General features: G+C 39.9%; 1 protein-coding gene across 1 annotated transcript in view; it reads right to left on the bottom strand.

The window, feature by feature from the left end:
- The window catches only part of LOC130164054 (zeta-sarcoglycan-like), a 31,695-nt gene extending 11,749 nt beyond the window's left edge, over window positions 1-19,946 (bottom strand). Inside the window, exons 1-5 of the mRNA XM_056368444.1 lie at window positions 19,619-19,946; window positions 12,670-12,864; window positions 9,307-9,408; window positions 1,963-2,050; window positions 590-712 (exon numbers count right to left, since the gene is read on the bottom strand). Of these exons, the coding sequence (XP_056224419.1) occupies window positions 590-712; window positions 1,963-2,050; window positions 9,307-9,408; window positions 12,670-12,864; window positions 19,619-19,657 (547 nt within the window). The 5' untranslated portion in view covers window positions 19,658-19,946. The remainder of the gene's footprint in view (window positions 1-589; window positions 713-1,962; window positions 2,051-9,306; window positions 9,409-12,669; window positions 12,865-19,618) is intronic.
- Between the last annotated feature and the right edge of the window lie 612 nt (window positions 19,947-20,558).

Here is a 20,558-nt window from a genome sequence, read left to right as displayed (position 1 = left end):
TTATTATGCCTATAATCTTAATTAAACTAGTCTTTGCATTGAGGTCATAGTAGTGGTAGTTATATTCCTCTGCCCTCCTCATGTAAAAGAACAGGAAGGGCCGTGTAATGTAGTCCAAAGCAACGCCATCTTTAACTATGAATGCTATAACTTAAATATAAATGCCTCAATAATGAACATTAGCCACCGTGCTCATAATACCACAGTATAAGACACCTCGTTGTGAACATTGGTATCATGATGGGGTTGTTACTGTGCAACAAGCTTCACACACCTTTGTTTTAACTTCTTTCTACTCTGTGATAAATCAGAGAAACTGTGCAGTTTAACAGTTTAGCAGATGTGACAGATTTCACACTGTCCTAAACAAAGGTAACCAAGTGGGCAAACACACCAGAGATCGTTTGAACTGAACCAAAAAAGTTAGGTGTGAAAATCTTCTTTAAGTTTTGGTACAAAAACTCAGACTGTAGAGGTACCAGGAGGGTAAACAATACCCAGCTCAAACAATTATTCTTAATCCATTTCTAACAGTTTTATATTTCTGATCTATCAAAACATTACAAGTTGAGAGTACAGGACATTTTACCTGTGACAGTGAACTTTTCTGTTGTCATGACAACTTCCTCCTCATCTGCAGTGAAGAGCAGTCTCCCTCCGTCTCTACTCCGCACCTCCAGCTTCTGACACTGGGCCTCCACAGCCTCAGGTCCTGCAGAGATGAGATCGATGTACCGGTTGTGGAAAAAAAAAAAGTACTATAAACACTGTTGACGGCATTTATAAGAATTCTACCTTTCTGTTTTAATTTAGGTCTGCTGCATTGTTCAATATTTGATGAACACACCTGTACTTTAGTTTGATAATTAACAATTAGAGACAGATCTTCCACCTAAAATGTTTTATTAGTCTGCATTTCTAACATAAATGTTCTCTTTGTAAATGGTGCTGTCAAGTAAAGGTTGCCTTTTGTTCTTCTGGCCTCGCAAATCAGCTTTAGGAAACTATGTTTGGGAATGTAAGGCTATTAGAAAACTTGCAATACTTTGTCAAGTGTTTGCTCTGTAAATGAAAGGCACTCAACAAAGCTGGATCAGCCATGCTTTTACAATAAGTGGAGACAAATCAGTAATCTGTTCCACCGGTGAAATATATTAATTCCTATTCTCCAGACTTTGGTGCTTTTCCACATGTGCATGCAGAAACTTTTAACGTCTCCCTCTCTCGCTCCCTCCTCTTCCTCTCTCTACCATTAATCCACAGACTGCGACGGCTGGGGAATTTAATTATTCTCGCCAAGTTTCATCTCATTTCAGACAAAAATGCACTTTCTACAAAAGCAGGCGCTAATTTTTGGAGGAAGGTCAAGCGTGACCAAAAAGTGTCATATCACCAGTCTTGTCAAATCAGCATCAACTCTCAACTTATGTTGGCTAAGATCAATAGCTATTAATGTTAATAAGGAGGTCATTTGCTTTCCAGTGGTCATTAATCATGTAAATGACTTTGGTAATTTGGACTGACTGATGGTTGAACTTGATGATAATAAGAAGAATCCATTGCCCTTTCAGTAAGTGCATCAAAGGTTAGTGTCTGGTAAAGACTACAGTCTTTTACAAGAAGACAATTAAAGACAATTAAGAGATGAATTGTTGTGCTAATGTTGATTAAAGTCATTAATTAATAGGATTGATTGGGTAATTAACAGCTAGAGCCAGACTGATCTAAGATCACTTTTTAATAAGTTGTACATACAAAAAGAGAGCTAGTCATAGCTGTAAATAAATCTGTCTTCCAAATGACACTGGGGCACCAAACTGTTGCTCTAGGTTTTTAAACTACCTCCAGGCCACACCCCCTGACAGTGATGTCACAGCAGGTTTTTCCCAATCACGTGCGTGATTTAGTGTTTCAGGTGAAATGGCTTCCAGTGTGGGTGTGTAGTAAGAACCAGAGACTCACCCACTGTGAGCTGGCCGGTCAGCTGGCCTTGGTTGTTTCTGGCGTTCAGCGTCACATTCTTTTCTGATCGCAAGACCAACAAGCTGTCCTAGAGGAAGCATAAACAGAGAGAGACAGAGAGAGGAAGAAAGAGAAGGAAAAAAATATGTCTTAAATCTTCACTTAAATAGTAGGCAGCAGAATCTTGGCTTAATTCATGATACAAGTTTTGATAAGTAATATTTTTTTATTTATGCGAGTTAAAAACTGAAAAGAGTCCAGGAAGCTGATCTGTAAACTGTGGTGGATGTTTACAACAATTCACCATTTGCCTTTGGGATGCGTTTAGCTGACCTCAGAGTTTGTTCATCTGACGGCTCATTTCTCTTCACTACTGAATTTCTTTTTAGCAAAGTTATTCCATTCACGAAGCTTAACAACTGATTTGGTGAGTTTAAATTGTTATACCAATGTAAACAAAGAGGAAGGTGTTCGATACAAGAATTGCCAATCTACAATAGGTTGTACTGCTTTCCTTGATAAAAACAACTTAATTAAACCACACTGAGTGATGAAGTATGGGTCGAGTTTGAAGAGGAAGGGGGTGGCAGGGTGGTTTAGCTAAAGTGCATTTCCCATCAGTGACAGGTATTGGTGTATCCTTCTCTTCACAGCAGAGGCATTGCAACTCTACACCTGTTCTGCTTTCTGGCAGTTTTGCATTTTGCAAGTTTATGGCTGTTTGACATTTGAATGATGGCACACGTGTGAGTTGCTGTGTGCATGCTGAAAAGGCTTTGACTCCATCCACCTGTTTTACCTCAGTTGTTCATAATTCTTTGTAAAAGTGAAAACTGCTCATGACACAAAGAATAAATAAAAAATCTGACCAATTTCTTTGTACTGAAAAGTTACTGGTCATTTTATGAAGTCTTTTCCTCTTCATATACCTTGATATTGCATCGTAGATGACTTATGTAATGTGAAAATCCACTGACAGCACACAAAGTTGTTGATTTGAATTCCCGACCTCCTTTTATGTTCTTTTTTCTAATATTGTATTACTGTAGATAAAAGTGACATATGTAAGCATTTAGTTATAGTTTGACATTGAGCTAATAACTATGCTGTGATGCAGCGTAATAGGTTTGATTAACTTCCTACTTTCTACTAAAGACGCATCAAATTGTAGCAGATTATCTCAAGTTTGTGCAGTGTGTAACTTCGCAGAGGTCATTCGGTTCATTTTCATTCCCTGCTTGCTCCTCCCCAATATAAATGCGCATCATGAACACAAGTTCTCCAAGAAGCATGGCATCGTGAAGAAATTTGAGTTCTTGATTTGAAGTATCCCTTTTAAGAGTTTATAGGTCTTAAACCGTTTCCTGAGGGACCGTTGCTGTTGTTCTCTTCAACACTTCTTTGGGATCACATAAAAGGCTTTTTAGTTGCTGCGCCTGTTGAGGAAGGTCAAGTGCAGATCAGAGTGAATGCACATAAATGGAGCTTGTTGGTGTAGGTGCACTGGGCCCCATCAGACTGAAAAATTACCATTGCTGCTGCTGCTAAGGCAAAGGATGCTTTCCCGCATACAATGAATAACATCACAACTGAAAAGCAAAAGCACAGCACACTGCTTCAATGAAACAGTTTAAAAACAAAGCAACATCATATGACGCTACTGTCTTTCTCTGAGTGAGCCAGTGTAAATAAATTCAGACCTTTAAAGCACAGATCAAGAGCACTGCCATAATCCTAACCAAATATTTGCATAAATATATTTAAATTTTAATTATATTTGTCTGTTGTGCCAGGAGCTAATTTGCATTCTGAGCTGAACAAATAAATGTAAGGAAAAAAAAAAAAAAAGTTGAAAAGGTATGCTTATTATGTCTTAATTTCCTCATTCAAACATCAAATCTTGCAGGCAGGCTCTTTGCAATGCAGGGTACAGGCTTTGGGAACATATTTGCAGGCATATTTAATATTTTTCATATTAAAAGTGACCCCTGTATTTCAGTCTAATACGGATTGGCCAAATTAAATTGGTTCTTGCAAACTCGGTTTGAAGGATGTTCAGATCTTTAAGGCGCTGCTGCTGCTGCTGCTGCAGTTTGCTCCAAAAAGCTTTGATTTGAAATAGTGAGAGTTAGACAAGCGGATGGTTTCAGCCCTCATCTGCAGACTTGGACAGCTGAATTGCTGCTTACAATCGACTCTGTCATGCTTATCCAGTGCAAGTAGGTGAGACTTAGTGAGGGAGAAGTTTCACTCCAATAAAGATACACCTGCATCTGATGCTATTTATAGATCAGTCAGGGTCCCCGGAGACGACAACGAGAGCCAACAGTCTGAACAGCAGAGATTTGATTAACTGTATCTGGGCACTGTGTTGCTGCTTCATACCACACTGTTTTCAGACTGAGGCAGACAGTTGCATGTGAATACATACATAACAATGACTATTTAGGCAGGCTTTTATATATATATATATATATATATATATTTTTTTTTTAAATACAACAACAGACTAACTAATCACATATCTGGAGGCAGTGCACTTGAACATTTTGACTTCTGCAGTGTCGTCAGCAATATTAGTAGAAGTTGCAGCTGGAGACAGCCAAAGAAAAGTCAGGCCGAATTATTCGGATGTACCAATAGAGACCTAGATGTGCAAAAACCATCTATATTGTACATCCCAGGCCCTGCCTCTTTATGTCCACCTACTGTTTGCATCAGTGGGCTTTAAGCGTGTGCAAGTGAATCAAAGGCCGTGGCTGCAGGCTAAACACTCAAGCACCTGATTTTTTTTTTTCTCCGAGTACATTCAAGCAGACAGGAGGAACTAATAAGTGAAATCTGCTCATGTAGATCTTAATATAAATAAAATATCTGCGTCTCAACTGCCCATGATTTAAATTCACTAGAACACTAAAAGCAACAAATCTGAGTGGACTGACCATTCTGCTAAAAATATGTCACCACTCAAATCTATTTTGACCTCTGTTGTCCTTGAACGGCAGCACAGTATTACCCTAATGAATGTGAAAAAGAGGAGCCATTCAGAGACACAGCACCAATTCCAAAACTCGTCTCAGTTGTGTCCTTTTCAAGTGAGTGAACACAAATCTAGACACCACATTAGCTCAATAACATGATATGACTTTTGTGGAAAAATGTATACAGATTAGGACATTTCTCACCAAAACAGTAGCAGAGTTTTGAATGTTTTTGTCAAAAAGCTGCAAAAGAACCAAGATAAAACTTTTCTCTGACAATCAAAATTTGAAAACTGGAAAGCTTCAGGAAGTAAGAAAAAAAAAGAAAATTGAACAGTGTAGTAAAGTGACTCTAGAGGGTCTAAAGCTAACAATTCAACAATTTTAACCAAAAAGCAGCCATTACACCATCACCAGCAACCAAAATGTTCTCCCAATGGCTGAAAGCCACACTAAATGATCACAGACAATATGTGACAAATACGTTGTTGACTTTGATATTTTTGTATGACAAAAGTGGAAGGAGTAAGAAATGCCTGCTCAATCGTTTGGTGTCACTAACACTTCGAATTATGAATGCAATGTTCTGCTGGCAGGTGGAATTTTAAAGTGTGACAGAGATTTTCAAAAAGCCTGAAATTACAGTCGCTTTGTAGCTTTGAGTTGGGTGAAATTTCAAATGTCAAACTGATCTCACGTGCCTGACATTATAGTATCGTGTATTAGGAACTGTTGTGTCGCAATCATTATTGAAATTTCCAAACATTTGATATTAAGGTTATGCTGTGGACTCTTTCTCATGTTCCCCAATTCAACCTCTTTTTGCCATAACAATTCAAATGTGCCTGCGCTGAGCTGTCTCTACAAGCCGACAGGTGGACGGATGGATAGACAGAAAGATAGATAGATAGACGTGCATAGGGGAAGCCCTTAGGGTGAGAAAAAAAATAATGTACAGAATATTTCATCCATCTGCCTGTAAGCTCTGACAGACAGCTCAACACAGGTATTAACTAAAAGCTGCAGGAAAAAGAGGTTGACATTAGTCTCACACATTAAAAAAATCATAATGTTGAGGGTCTGCACTCCAATTTACACTTCACACATTACCCATAATATCACATGTGAAAGAAACAAAGAGGCTCTAATGAAATAAAGTGGAAAGTGGTTAAAATCAACTCTACACTTTACCACCATAATGTGGGAAATATTGTGACATCATTACATAATGTGGTCCATCGTCTATATAGTAAGTGATAGGGCTTGGTAATATTGTTTGAAACAGTATTATGATATTAATAACAGTAACTTGGCAATATCATTATGTAGTCTATAATGATTAGAGCTGAGTATTAACTCATAATACCAACCAGAATGTGTCCATAGCATCGAGGATCAAACTGTTAACTACTGAGAAATGACAGTGGATTCATGGTCAGATTTGCTTATTGTTTGTTGTTTGATAAAATAAAATGTTTTATCTTTTATCTATATGATGCTCACCTAAGTTTGTCCGATTTTGCTCAATGAAAAAGGGGCTCTGAAGAAATATATGTTTATAATTCTCAGAGTTAGACCTGGATTCATTGATTTCTTTTTTTTTATCACTTCAGGGTAGCACAGCAAGCTGGAAACACAACACTGACATATTATTACCTTGGAAAGGTCATGGTGAACTGTCCAAGTAAAGAGAGACACAGAGTAACATTAGCATTCCTTTGGAGTCGTGTTTCTGGCCACCTGGTTAGAGTAAGTCCAATGTTCACTTTCTTTTTAAGTCTCTTTTTGGTCTCCTCCAATCCCTCAGGGAAATATCCGCCTCTTTAGCTGCTAAATTATATTCACCAGCTAGATTTTAAAGTCTTTTCTCTGACAACAGTTGCCTGGAGCAGCTGGAACGATGCTGACAGGAGATGTGAAGGTGAATCAAAACAACAAAGCTGGAAAACCAAAAGAATGAACTAAAAGACCCAGAAAAGCTCTACAGAGCTGAGAAGAACAGCAGAGTTGGGTTAGCACAAACAACCCCTGTCACATACAAGTAGCCATTTGATTCTTTGTTAATATTTTTTTTATCAGTATCAAATATTGTTTTATTGTCAGTAACAAAACTTTGGTATTGTATTAACACTGGGATAGAAAAATGTCAAGCAATACCCAGTCCTGATAATAATAGAACAAAAATAACAAAATAATAATAAAATTCATGTTTAGTGCTATTGTATCATTTTACACATTACATGAAACTAAATTCTTATATATATTAAGACATATTAAACAACAAGATATAGTAAATATAATTAAACTTTGCTGAGAAGCATTAATTTAGACAACGGAAGTTTATAAAAGTGATAACTCATTATGTCAAAATCACCAATTATTGGATTTACAAATGCATTAAAACTAGAATGGCACTCAGTATAGTGACCTCCACCGAAGCCAAACATTGTCAATGCACCAAATTGTACAAACCCATAGATCTCAACCTCATTAATTTGTAAGATTTTTTACAGCAAGATCCAAACTATTACCTTAGCATCTCACAATGTTTAGGAAAAGGACAGAAAAATTCCTGGATCCACAACAACATTTAATGGGTTCTTCCCTGGTCCACCCCACGCCCCATCGCTCAACCAAATTTGGTGCAAATCTGTTAAGTACTTTTTGCATAATCCTGCTGACAAACAAACCAACAAACTAACAGACGTGGGGGAAAACATAGCCTTCCTTGGCGGACGTAAATGTGCATCACCACAAGAGACATGCCCATTCAGATAACGTCTCATGGGAAAAAAACTCCATATTTTTGTCTTTTGTTCTGAAAACTCTACAGAATACAGTTGTTGTATTTGTTATAAGTCTAGCCTGGATTGGCACCAATGTAAACTGTATGTATGCAAAGTTAACAGCGCTCATTTTACAACATGATACTGAAAGCGCTGATTTCATAGGCTACTTAGGCTGTAATGTGCTGCCAGCCATCAGAGTTACGGCCAAAAAATATTTCCACTTGAAAATCACAGATTATGGTTTCGGCAATTGATGAAGAGTCCAAGCACTGATAGATCCATGAGAAATAAAACTAAAGCTACTTGAGTTCAGCTAATTGTCTGTATCGCAGCTTGGACTCTGAATATTAAAAAAACACTATGTTTAACTTAAGATATCTCTGGTGCATTACTACATTCACTGTTTGTAGTAATGGCTTATTGATCAATGGTGGTTATCTGCCTGAAGAACAGCACTGTGCACTGTGGTGTAAACTCATTGGATAACCATAATCCCTGCTCTCTCAGTGCTTGACATATTTCCTCAGGTGAGAAATATTGAGTGACCCACAGAGATTTTTGTCCTGCAAATATCTCTGGTGCCAGTAGATAAGGGGGCCACTGCACAGCCTGTCTGTAAAACAAGACAGTAAAAATGTCTGCAGGTGGTAATGCACTGGGGGATGAAATATTGGCTTTGTCCCATGTTCGACTTGTGCGTCTGCTATGGCCTTGAGGTGTTGGATACTGGTAAGTGCACAAGTGTTATATTTAAATCAACATTTAGCTCCAACTAGAACATCAAAGAGCAAGAGTGGGCAATTCCAAGTTGTTTCTCAATCTGCTGTTGCAAATTGTACCCACTATCGAGCCACTTCCTCCATCGACGTCCCTCAGAAATCAAATTTACATGGAATCCCAGTTTTCAGTGCTTGAAATTGCTTTTCTACACCATGCCTAATCACTGAAAAAGTGGATGATCCAACTGAGCGTCTGTGATTCGTGTGGGAGAAGGATATTTGGATCAACTTTGCACTGGAGCTGTGTTGGTTAATCTACTAAACATCAAAGAGGAGAAAGGAGAGGGAGGAAGTAGAAGAGGGGAATTTATTGCGTGGGCTTGATTGGATATCCAGCAGGGGGACTCTGGTCCCTCTGTAATCGCCTGTAATCTCCTGTAGGGTTGTATGTGGCCTGAGAAGAGCCGAGAGGCAGCCTATTACCCGTTTCCTGCTGATGGGAGGCCCTGATACTGCAATGCTGGGGGATGCCAGGAAATGAGGAGGACGAGGAGGGGAGCACCGGACAGAGAAAGTGTGTAATCTCTCCTATCAGGGTACAAAAATAAGGTAACATCAAAGTATCATCAAGTTAGAACTCGGAGAGAAGTTGGCCTTTAAATGAATTGATCACAACATTCTCAAAACCGAGGGATCAATACCAGCTTGTCTGCAGCTGACAGGAGAGATGTTTCTCTGTGAGAGCTTTTCACATGTGTTTCAGTCGATGGTAGTTATTCCTAGTCCATCAGTGCTACAGAATACTGATCAACAGGCAGCTGGAAGTTGGTGAGAGGAGCAAAGGGAGCAACTTACCCCTCTGGACTGGATCTCGTTCACATAGAGAGGTAGAAGAAACTCAGAGATTCCTTCCAGCCGAATCCCATCCTGGTTCAAATGGAGGTTTCCCATCCCATCCTGAAACATAATCATGATCAGTCAGTGATGTTGTGGTGAGCAGTGTTGATTTTCCTGATTTGATTCAAAAGATTATAAACCTCCCAAAAGCATAAAAAATTGAATCCTGCTGTCGCTGAGCTGCATCAGACAGAGCAGGAGCTGCTGCGTGCCAGACAGGCCAGTGGACAGGCAGCGGCGCTGAGTGACAGGGAAGAAGTAGGACATGACATCGAGGTGACAATGCCACAGACACTCAGCTGTGTCAGGGTGACAGGCTGCATGCAGTGGGAGGCAGACTGAGGAGAGCCAGACTAATCTGGCAGCTGCGGATGTGAATTCATGGAAACCATAAAAGAAGGAACATTTATATATCAAACAGATTAACATGAGTTGGCTTAGTACTAACATGGACTTTAAAATAATAATTATCATTATTAGTAGTAGTAGTAGTAGTAGTAGTAGTGGTGGAAGTGGTAGTAGCAGTTCTCATAGTAATATTTTTTTCCACGTTGTTTAAGCCCTCAGAGTGATTTACGGGGAGATAAAACAGCATCAGACAAAAGAACAACAGCATAATAATGAAAACTCAGTTCATTCACTCAGTTCCAGCTCAGTTTTCAGTGCTACAGCATCATGCTACCTTACATAAAAATTAGGAAGATTTTAATTTAGGGAAATGGGCATCCCAAACTATATGCATTAACAACCTGATTGAAAAAGCCTTGCAGAAGCCTTAAAGGACAATAACATTGATTAGAGGTTTTAGCTCCTTAACAACAAATCAGGTGCACTTAACAGTTTGAGTACAGGCTGCAAATTAGATTCAGTGTATTTTAACCATTGGTCCAGGAAACAATTTCTTTCTATTTATTTGTGTACAGCATGAAAAGCAGTTCGTAGGCTCTTGAAAGTTGTAGATCACTGAGAGCAGAGAAAGAGAGAAAGTCTGTGTTGACTTTTAATAAAGTTTTATTGCAGTCTGTTTTCTGCAGTAGATTACCCCATAATTACAGTGTAACTCTGACCAAAGTTAATGCAGACTTGATGTTCACTGTGACAGATTCCACAAGTCAAGTAAACTTAAAGACTCTCATTTTCATCTTGTATAGACATTGATGGAAGAGTAAATCCAAATCCCTAAAACACAGCAGAATGGTTTGCTAAATGGTTAGCTGTGATTGTGATGTAAAGTAAAAGTAATTTATATATGAAATATATAATAATTAAAAATATGAAATTACATAAATAACAAAAAACCTTTAATAACTTGGGGGCAAAGTTTTCATGCATTTGCTTTTTGTCTCTGAAAGACTGAAGCATTAGAAGATCCTATTTAATGAGCACTTGTGCTTTCTTTAAAACAGTGGATCTTTAGTGGGGGACCTCATGCTTCATTAGTGTGTGTACATAAAATGTCATCACAACTGTTAAACAATCCTGGCTTTCAGTTCATCCTACCAGATCATGTTGCTTTTCTCTCATGAGCCCATTGTTTTACACTTAAATTGATCCCTCATCCTGTTCCAACAGAAAATACATCACATTAAGGGAATGAAAGATTGCAAAGACGGTATAAAGTGAGGTGTGATTCTGCAGCTTTATGGCATATTTTTCACACCACATTTATTCAGGACCTGATTTCAGTGGTAGATAGTTCTGTAGAAATTGGATAAGGTTATGCCTTGCCACAGCACGATGAGCAAAGTGAAGTTTGAGGGCAGCTTTGTGAGGATGTGTGCGAGCAGACGGGCCCAGAGTGATGTGTTTAAAGACTCTACAGTGCTTGCAGCACAAATGGATGGAGACGGTGAATTACAGATTCAGAGTGCAGCAGGGAAAGCTCCATCATACATGGTAGAGAGCCAGGACTGGGGACAAACAGGAGGACAAAGTCAGAGGAGCGGAGGAGGTGGGTGGTGCAGTGTGCAGCTCTTTGTATGTCAGCAACCAGACGTAAAAGTCACTCCTGTGCTGGAGTTGAGGTGATATAGTGGGCGGGAAGAGTTGAGTACACGGCTGCAATCAGTCAGACGAGTAGGTGGGATGCAGGACAAACAGGAGGGCGTTACGACAGCCCAGTCATGACGTGCTGAAGGCCTGGATGAGCCACTCAGTATCAGTGAAAGAAAGAAATGAACAGGTACAGGCAATGTTTCTGAGGTGGAAAAATGACACCTGGCAAGTTTTGGTTTGATAGAAAAGTGGAGAGCCAAGGTTACCCCCACTGTCCTCAACAGGCAGAGAGAAGTTGTGGCATTTATTTTGAGAGGATGTGGATGTGGAACTGGATCGTCACCGCTGAGCTTTACAAGACCACTAAAAGTCAGGACATCTTGGCTTCTGCTGCACAACCTTTTACTTTACTATCTTTTGTGGGTCTCCTATCTTTATAAAAAACCTGTTAAACTATTTCTTACTTGGCATAATAGCATACTTGTTTTGTTTTTTTTGTCTTGCTGTTTTGCCATCTTCCTCATGAGCATTGCAAGTGGTGTTGTAACATTTGCATTTAAGATGAAAATCCCCACAACTTCTGTAATTTCAAGAACAACCTCATTGTTAAACCAACGCTTATTGGCTGCAGCTATTATCAGGTTTTGTGTTTGATGTCTACGGATAGGTGATCCTATACCCGTCTCGCCAGAAATGGTGAGACGGGTATTCAGGGGGTAGTTGCTTGCGTTTTCAGGGGGGTAGTTGCTTGTGTTTTCTTATTGAGCTTGCCAAGTCCTGAGAGATGGGGATCAGCGAAGTACATTTTCTGGAGCGACACCAACAGCGCTGATAAGGTCTTTTACTCATGACACAGATTGATGGGAGGCGAAGGAGTAGAGGAATGATAGCAATAGTCAGGGGACACATCCGTCACCGAGGGAGGATGCTGCCATTTGGAGTTTGTTGACAAAATGGTAAATTGTGTGCATTGTCCCTGAAAATGTCATGGGAGCTTGCAGCATCTGTCTGTTTGGTTTTTGTCCGAGATTAACACATTCTGTGTCAGCCGGTCCTGCTGCCAAGGCTTTTCTAATTCTTTATCAAATCCAGAAGAGACAAAGCACACAACATGAGAGATGGTGCCTGTAACACATTCCGAATGGGCCTGAATGAATAAAGTCTTCCAAAGAAAGAAAGAAATAGACAAAGAAAGATTTTAGCATAAGGGTGCAACATAATAGATGTGAAAAAAAGTAAAGGGCTCTGAATACTTTCTGAATGCCCTGAAACTTTATTTGCCCAACTGACTCGGCCTCATTTCGAACAAGGCCATGCTGTACTCACCACTGAGAAATTCATGACTTTTATGATCCAGACAGTGAGGGCCAGGTTAACTATCATGGTGACCAAGAGCAGCAGAAGAAAGAAATAGAGGCATCTTTTCCTCCAGCCGTACAGACCCACTGGGTAGACGGCATCACAGCCTGGCCGCTGGAGGTGCAGGGACTGGGACGCGAGGATAAACTGCTCCTGGGTAATCTGGAAAACAAAAACACACACAGACAGGAGCTTTTATGTTAGCTGGCGGCCAAGGATATATTCATTTCACAAAAGTAATCACATATTGTAAGTGGTTATTACCACTCGCAAGCACCACTAAAAATGACTGAGCTGAGGCACGGCTGTGGTATTGTACAATTTCCGAAAAGTGGTGCCAATACAGTACAAAATGGTGCAAGCACACCATGAATGTCAGCTGGGCACAGCCTGAAACATCAGTGCTTGGTAATTAAATTGAATGAGAGGGAGATTTGAATATGTAATACGCTTATTTTGAGAAAACAATTACAATCTTCTGTCACTGGTAACTTTTGTAATGAAAGACACATCAGGGCTGAAACACTTTAAGAAACTGAACCAGTAGCAGGGTAATCCATCAAGCCATGTGCATTAAAGACAAGGTCATTTGGGTGACTTTATTTTATCCAAAGAGATACTAAATCAGAGTGCCCATTATGTTTCATTCCACTGCAGGAAAGAGGAATTACCAGTCAAGATTCATTCTGACAAGTTAGTGATCAGTTGTGGGAATACGAGGCCCAGAAGTAGAAAAGCTCTTAAACAGCAGTTTTTCATTTCCTTGTTAAGTCAAACAGAAAACTACTGCTAAATCTAGATTTTATTAACTAATCATGGTGATTAATGTAAGTTCCACTAGTGGAAAGCAAGGCATTTGACATTTCTGCTTGTATTTATGCGTTTTACAATTAAAATTAATTTGTATGGATTCAGCATGTCACAGCTTTGTTTTCAGTGCTAATTATTGTTGACATTTTGTCAAACTGGATCTCTGTGTTCACAAAGAAAGTCACCATGACTGACAGCTTCCTGCAGCCCACCTGTTAACTGCTCCCCTCAGCCTGAGATCTTTATAATGTTACTGCCCATCAGCCTTTCACAGGAAAATACTACACATGCCGCGCAGCACACCAATGAGGCTTTATGGACCTATGTCCACCAGAAGATGTGAAACAGATAGAAGAGGGTTGTCATGGTGGTCAGTTCATGGCTTAAGTAAATGGCAGGCTTCATATATTAAATTTCACTTTATGGACAAATCACAAGCCGCTTTTCATCCACTATAGTGGAGTCATGAAAACATGAGGTGAATTATGAGATGCCAGAAAATGCTCTCCACTCTCGTTGAGGACCGAAGCGCCTGCCAGCCACTGAGAAGCTGCTACATGCAAGCTCTGATCTGAGATCAGAGAGGATGATGTCTGTCAAGTGCGGCTGTCCAGGCGAGGGCGAGCAGTTGCTGTTCTCCAGCCGATCGTGACCGCGAGCTGACAGTGTGAAACTCCTCATCACAGGTTGCGGGGCTGGCTGAGCTCTGAACTGCTCTGCTCAGCTGTTGATGGGATGACTTCACACGCAGCCTGCCATCCCACTCTCTTGCACAGATAATGAATAAAGCAAAGCTCCTGCTCGTACAAACCGAGATAAAATGTTGAACAGCAGCAACAGAATGTTTTATTTTGTCAAATTATGTAAAGGATTTCTTTCAAAGTTTTGAATACTTGCACAGGAGCAACTATTAATTTATCATGTCTGTATAAAATGCTTGAAACACACATCCATAATTGACACACCTGAGCACAGTTTTCCCCTGAGGGACTCCAGCAGTGTAACACAAGCATAACTCAAGTCAGAATCTATGCCCCACATCCTTTATTCACACTAAGCGTGTCATTAGCATAGGACGCTGATGGCAGGTATCATTAGATTGTACGTTTTCATGACAGGTTCTCATTAACCGTGGCAGAGCAAGCAAAGACTTTTTAGCTCAGCAAGCAAAAGACTTTACCACAGGAGGAACTAAATTACTTAACCAAGGTTTAATTAACAGCCAGGACACAGAATCCCAGCCTGTGGTGGTATTTACTATTGTAGCTATAAATCAATCTCTGTCGAGGGCCTGCAGCTGATCGGTTTTAGTGATTATAAAACCACAGACACTGAATCCATTTTTGTAAAAATTGTATAACTGTGTGTATCAGGCAGTGTGTGGTGTATTGGCTGGCAAAGGGCTGGTGCTAGAAATAGGCATGCACCCTTGAAGCTTTCCAGGAATTCAGAGAAACACCTGCATTTTCAGACACTTATCAAATGCAGGAGGCTTTACTTTGTGTCCATTTTCATAATTGATTAATTTGCAGATTACATTCTCAATGAATCCATTAATCACTCAGAAAAAAAGCCTAATGACACATAATCAAATGTTACTATTATGTAAGACCAAGAAAAGCATCAGATGTTCATGTTTGAGAAGGTGGAACCAGCCAAGGTTTAAGATTTTTGTATGAAAATGTCTCTATAATCACAATAGTTGCAGATCAATATTCTGTTACTTGATTAATCAATTACATAACTAATCCTTACAGCTCTATTTTACGTAGATCCATGATAGAGCTGGAACATTAAGTTGATTAATCAATCAGTCGATCAACAAAAAATGAATCTTTCACTCTTTCAGTCATTTTTCAGGCAAAATAGTCAAATATTCTCTGGTTCTAATTTCTCACGTGTGATGATTTGATGTCACATGTGACAGTAAAGTGGATTCCTTTGGGTTTTGGGCTGTAAATGAGATAAAACAAGCAATTGAAATGTGTCATCTCTGTTTCTAGAAAAGATAGCAGGCGTTATTTACTATTTTCAGCAGAAAAGAATAATCAAAACTGTACAATATTTGCAAAATATTTTCATCAAATAATGTGCTAGTATTTTACTGACAAATTTTAAAACATAATGTTTGCGCAGTGCACTGAAGCCTATATTTCCATATCTTTCCCATTACTGACAACATTGCTTGGAAGAGCATGAGTAAGTGGACAATCTCTAGTGGACAGGAGTCTCCACAGCCTCATCACACCTTCATCCACTCTTAAAGTGTTTGCTTAGACAAACAGTTTAGGTCACATCGAGAAAGTGGTGGCAGATGTCTCACAAATGGATGTTGCGACTTTGCAGCAAATACAAATGACCCATATCACTGGCCTAGAAATGTCAGTGATTCCAATTTAAGTGGCGATACAGCTGAGGGACAAGAGCACTATGAGAGGTGCTTACACAGAGGCTGAATACAAACTCTTGTTGCAGTGTCACAGAGGACTTCTTCACAACTAGGAAGATGCTTTACATATAACATGTAGTAAAATCTTAAACTGAGCTATTGCTGAGCAGAAAAGATCGTAACACCCTCACACTAAGAAACACTAAAAACTTATATAAACATTTAAAAAAAAAATTAAAAAAACAGTTTAAAAAACAGTAAATCTACTAGCCTACAGCCATGCCACTGCTGGACAGATATGGTCTATTTTCAATCCACTGTTGCTAGGGGAAACTTCAGCACTTGTAATTTCTATGGCAACCCACTGTTCCCAACACTAGTGGATCCTGTGATTTCTTTGCAAGAGTTTTAATGCATATATTACCCTGGTCGAGTCATGCCTCCTAAAGCTTGGTTATTCACGGAGCAAATGGAGGAGTGCATAGCGGCTGGCGTTTTGTCAATCTGTCATTTCAGCATGCTGGTCACAGCTGACTCTCACAAACATGGCGAACTGGACTGATCAAGATGTCCAACTGCAGCGGCTGTGAGAAACTACTTTGACTTTTAAGAAACAAAACATTGATTACAAAGCAAACTGTGTAGGCATGTCACACTACGTTGAGTCCCATTTATCACTTTATGTCAGCTGTAGGAGGCCTGACAGTTACCTCTTAATATGCACAGGTAGTGAAAATTTAGTCTCCTCATTTCAGATAAATCTCAAAAAACATACAAATAATAATTTTGCATTTGTGATAGTCATTCCAAAAAATAGGAGCACTGTTCAGTTAAAGGTCACTGCAGGGACAGATGGACACTAACAGGTTGGTATATGACAGACATTCAGAAATGAAACAGTCAGAAAGAAAACGCATCTTCTATGATGAAGTCGGCTTCATATTAAGGGATCACAATCAAAAGTATTAGGTAATGTAGTCCAGCCTAATGACTGTCCTCGGCAAAAACTCAAAAAGATTGTCAACCTGGTGGAAGAAGGTAAAAAGTTAAACTCCTGAGCACTGACAGAAAGAACCGAGGCCAGCGAGCCGTCTGTCACCCTGTTTCCTGTGTCAATAGATTATCATGAACAGATGGGTCTGAAATCTCCTCAATGCTACGGATGGTTTACCACCTACAGTCATGATTACATGTAGTTTCTATTAATAGAAACCAAACACCTACACAGCAACTTGCTTCTTTAAGGTACAATAAGCTATAAAACTGCTATCTCTCATGCACTAAGCTGGAAAAGTCCTTGTGGATTTGTTGCATGACCACATTTATCTTTCTATATACTTTGTATGTACTTCATCAATCGCTTTGAAGTTATCTGTCACTTTCCTTTTTGCTTTGGGGGTGTTAGGGATGGGGGTCCTTAGAGATTTGACTACAGACGTTGCAGCTGGATCCAGCCAAAGCCAGCAATTACCCAGCAGTCCCTACCCACTGCCAGCACGCTTCATCTTCACCAATTAGCGTAGAGGGTGATATTCTACATGCTGTTTTGATCAAACAGTGACATGCTGCAGAGGCAGCAAAATGCAGCTGAGAAGCCCCTAATGAAAGAAAATGAGATGTTATTAATGCCTGATAATGTTAATCAGCAAATCGGCGAGCGCTCTCTCACTCAGCAGTGCCACAGGGAGTCCCACAGGGTTGCTTCAGCTGGAGGTAAGAAAACATTTGAGATGCACTAATGACTGTAAAGCTTGTACTCATCCATCCCGCATATGAACACTGCACAATCGCTGAGGCAGCAGCAGGGGAAACTAATGGACACAATCATGCTACAAGTCTGACAAGCGGTATTAAAGCACCTATTTATTTAGGTTCTGTGAGCTTTTTAGTTTGACAGAAAGTCCAATCAACGAGACAGAGAAGCCTGAATGCACGACTGTAAATGGGAGAGCCAATTATATTTGTCAAATGTGCAACTCAGTGCATTGATGTAACCATTTCACATTTTGTTGACGTGACAATCAAGCATATGGGTGAGGGTGCTGCTGTCGATAAGTCGCTCCACTTAGATGTGAAATCGGATTTTTGTGGCTCCATCATCTCTGGTGGAGTAACAATATCGGTGGAGCTCGTCAATGTCTTCATCTTTTGTAGTTGTGGTTGCCCTTTCTTTGTGGATGGATGGCAGTGCACTTCCTCCAACTGAAAGCAACAAGGTAACTCCACTGTAAGTATGAGACCGGCAGGGATCAAAGATCTTCAATAAGTCCGGCACAATGAAAGGTCGAAGCTGTTCAATCAGAGCACACAGCCAACAAAGCCAGAACATCACAGGGCGTTTGAAGGGAGTTTTCAGAGAGAATTTCCTTTTGCCGTTACACGCCGTTCTGCTTTTGAGGACACTTTCATGAAACATATTTGTACTTTTGCAACACAAAAGTGTGCAACAAGCCTCATTGGCATTCTGCACTTTGCATCATTTATTAACGTCGAGATCTGGTTTTGTTGAGTCTCAGATGTTTGCAGCTCTGTCAGTTCCCTCCTCAGTGTTGATGATGGCTCTGGCAGACGGGAGAGATGACAAACTGCTGATGTAAACAGACACTTCTCCACAGCGCACTAGCTTTCCTTGCTAATCCCTAGCAAATCCTTAGAGAGCCAACGGGGCCATTTTGGACAGCACCCCATAGGCGTCATTTGCATTCATCAGTCGAACGCACAGGGGAAGTGCCAGCCTGAACACAGCATTATCAAGAAAAATACTGTCAGAAAGCTTCCTAAACAAAGCTTCAGTTTTAAATAGAGAAAATAGCTTATTCTCACACTTTAAAGTCACCTTCCTGGAATTTAAAAAAAGCATGTAACTCACATTAAACAGGAAATTAGCAGAAAGTGACAAGTCTGCAAGTTTGTCTAAGAGGGAAGTGCTAGATCAGCTCAGAGCCAGTGTGAGCAGGAGTGATTTCTTGACTGATACGCTTGACCCAACCACTAAGCCCAGAGCTGTGTGTGTGTGTGTGTGTGTGTGTGTGTGTGTGTGTGTGTGTGTGTGTGTGTGTGTGTGTGTTTGTGTTTGTGTGGCGGACCAATGGACGGACTCGAGTGCCTGGCCAAACAGAAGCTCTGCTGTATGAGTTTCTGACACTGAGCTGCTTTTTTGCACTGCAGCACAGAGACAAGATGCACATACTGTACCCAGAGGTTACTGCCTCCCCTGCTAGACTGGAATGATAATGACAAACCATGCAGGCAGAATATTCATAGGCTGTCACATTACTGTTGTTCTTGTAGAGAGAGAATGCATAGAACATGAGGTATACTGCAAGAGGGAGATACAGAACTCCAGGCAGGCCTCCTGAGGTGTTTGAAGACCCGGTCACTGGTTATTAATCATCATATTCCCGCATGAAGAGAAATGCAACCACTGCAAGACTGAAAGAGTGAGCGGACAGTTTCCATTCATCTTTAATTAGCTGGGATTTTAAATGGAACAACCGACGCACCTGTTGCAGAGAGAAACTTGATTTTGGACTGCTGAATAGAACAACACAATATCTAGATAAAATGAACAGTTAAATTCGCACTTGTGCCCCGTGAACCAAGGTAAAAACTCACTTTCCTGTTGCTAAACGTGATGTCCCTGTTAAACTAGTATCCACTCCACCCATAAACTTGACTGTTTTGATTTAAATCATATCAAATAGGTTGTAAACTTACCTTCAGCGACTCTATGTCGAGAGTAGCCGACTGTTCCATGTCACAATCTCATTCGTCCCAGTTACATATTTACACAAAGTTCAAAAAAGCTAAAAGCACGAATATTCAGCCGCCTTAGGAGGCGCGAGCTGCACTTCTTCACTTCCATTCAGAAAGAAAAATGCATATAACCACTGTTTTAGGGTAAGTAATATTTGTTTTAATCTACATATTAAGCGTACATTGACGGTATTTTAAATCTTCTAATGTACTGTAGTTGGTGCAGGCTACAGTCTAATTAATACACGCGGGCTCAAGTGCTCCAGTCCCCTCCTCACTTTACGTTCCATTAGTCGATGAGACGAGTCGCTCCCCTTCAAAACTCACCGCCGTCAAGTCAGACAGAATCACGCTCAGTACTTCCGGTAATGATTTTAAAAGTAAAATTTTTTGTTTGTTTGTTTTTGTTTTTTTTGTTTTTTTACAAATAAAGATAAATTACAAAGCTGCAAATCAGTACAAAGCAACGAAAAATAAAAAAATACATTTAAACCTTTACCTAATGTCTTTTTTTTTTTTCTTTCTATTATGTAACATTTCAACACTGCTCATTGCTGTTGTATGGTAACACATTAAACACATTGTTATTTCAGGTTATTATATGGTTATATTTCTCTAAAGCGCTTCAAAGTGATGAAGAATGACTTCCAGTACCTTGCTAACCCAGTGCATAAAATATGTAATTTTGGATAATTTCTCACAGTTGTCAGCGTCATTAGGATACATTTGTGCCGGTCTAGCCTTACTTAACTGGACCCTGTGAGGTATTTCACAACTGAGAATTAAAGGTGAAGATTTAACTGCTTCCAATGTGTCATCCCTTGGAGTCTCAAAGGGTATGTTTTAAAATGTTTAAGATTAACCAACTAGTCAAAGTCTGCGGGGCCCTACTGACCTCTCA

Source organism: Seriola aureovittata, chromosome 23, assembly GCF_021018895.1.
Source record: "Seriola aureovittata isolate HTS-2021-v1 ecotype China chromosome 23, ASM2101889v1, whole genome shotgun sequence".
NCBI classification, from domain to species: Eukaryota; Metazoa; Chordata; class Actinopteri; order Carangiformes; family Carangidae; genus Seriola; species Seriola aureovittata.
The sequence above is the reverse complement of the archived record's forward strand: the minus strand, read 5'-3'. Positions and strand labels throughout refer to the sequence as shown.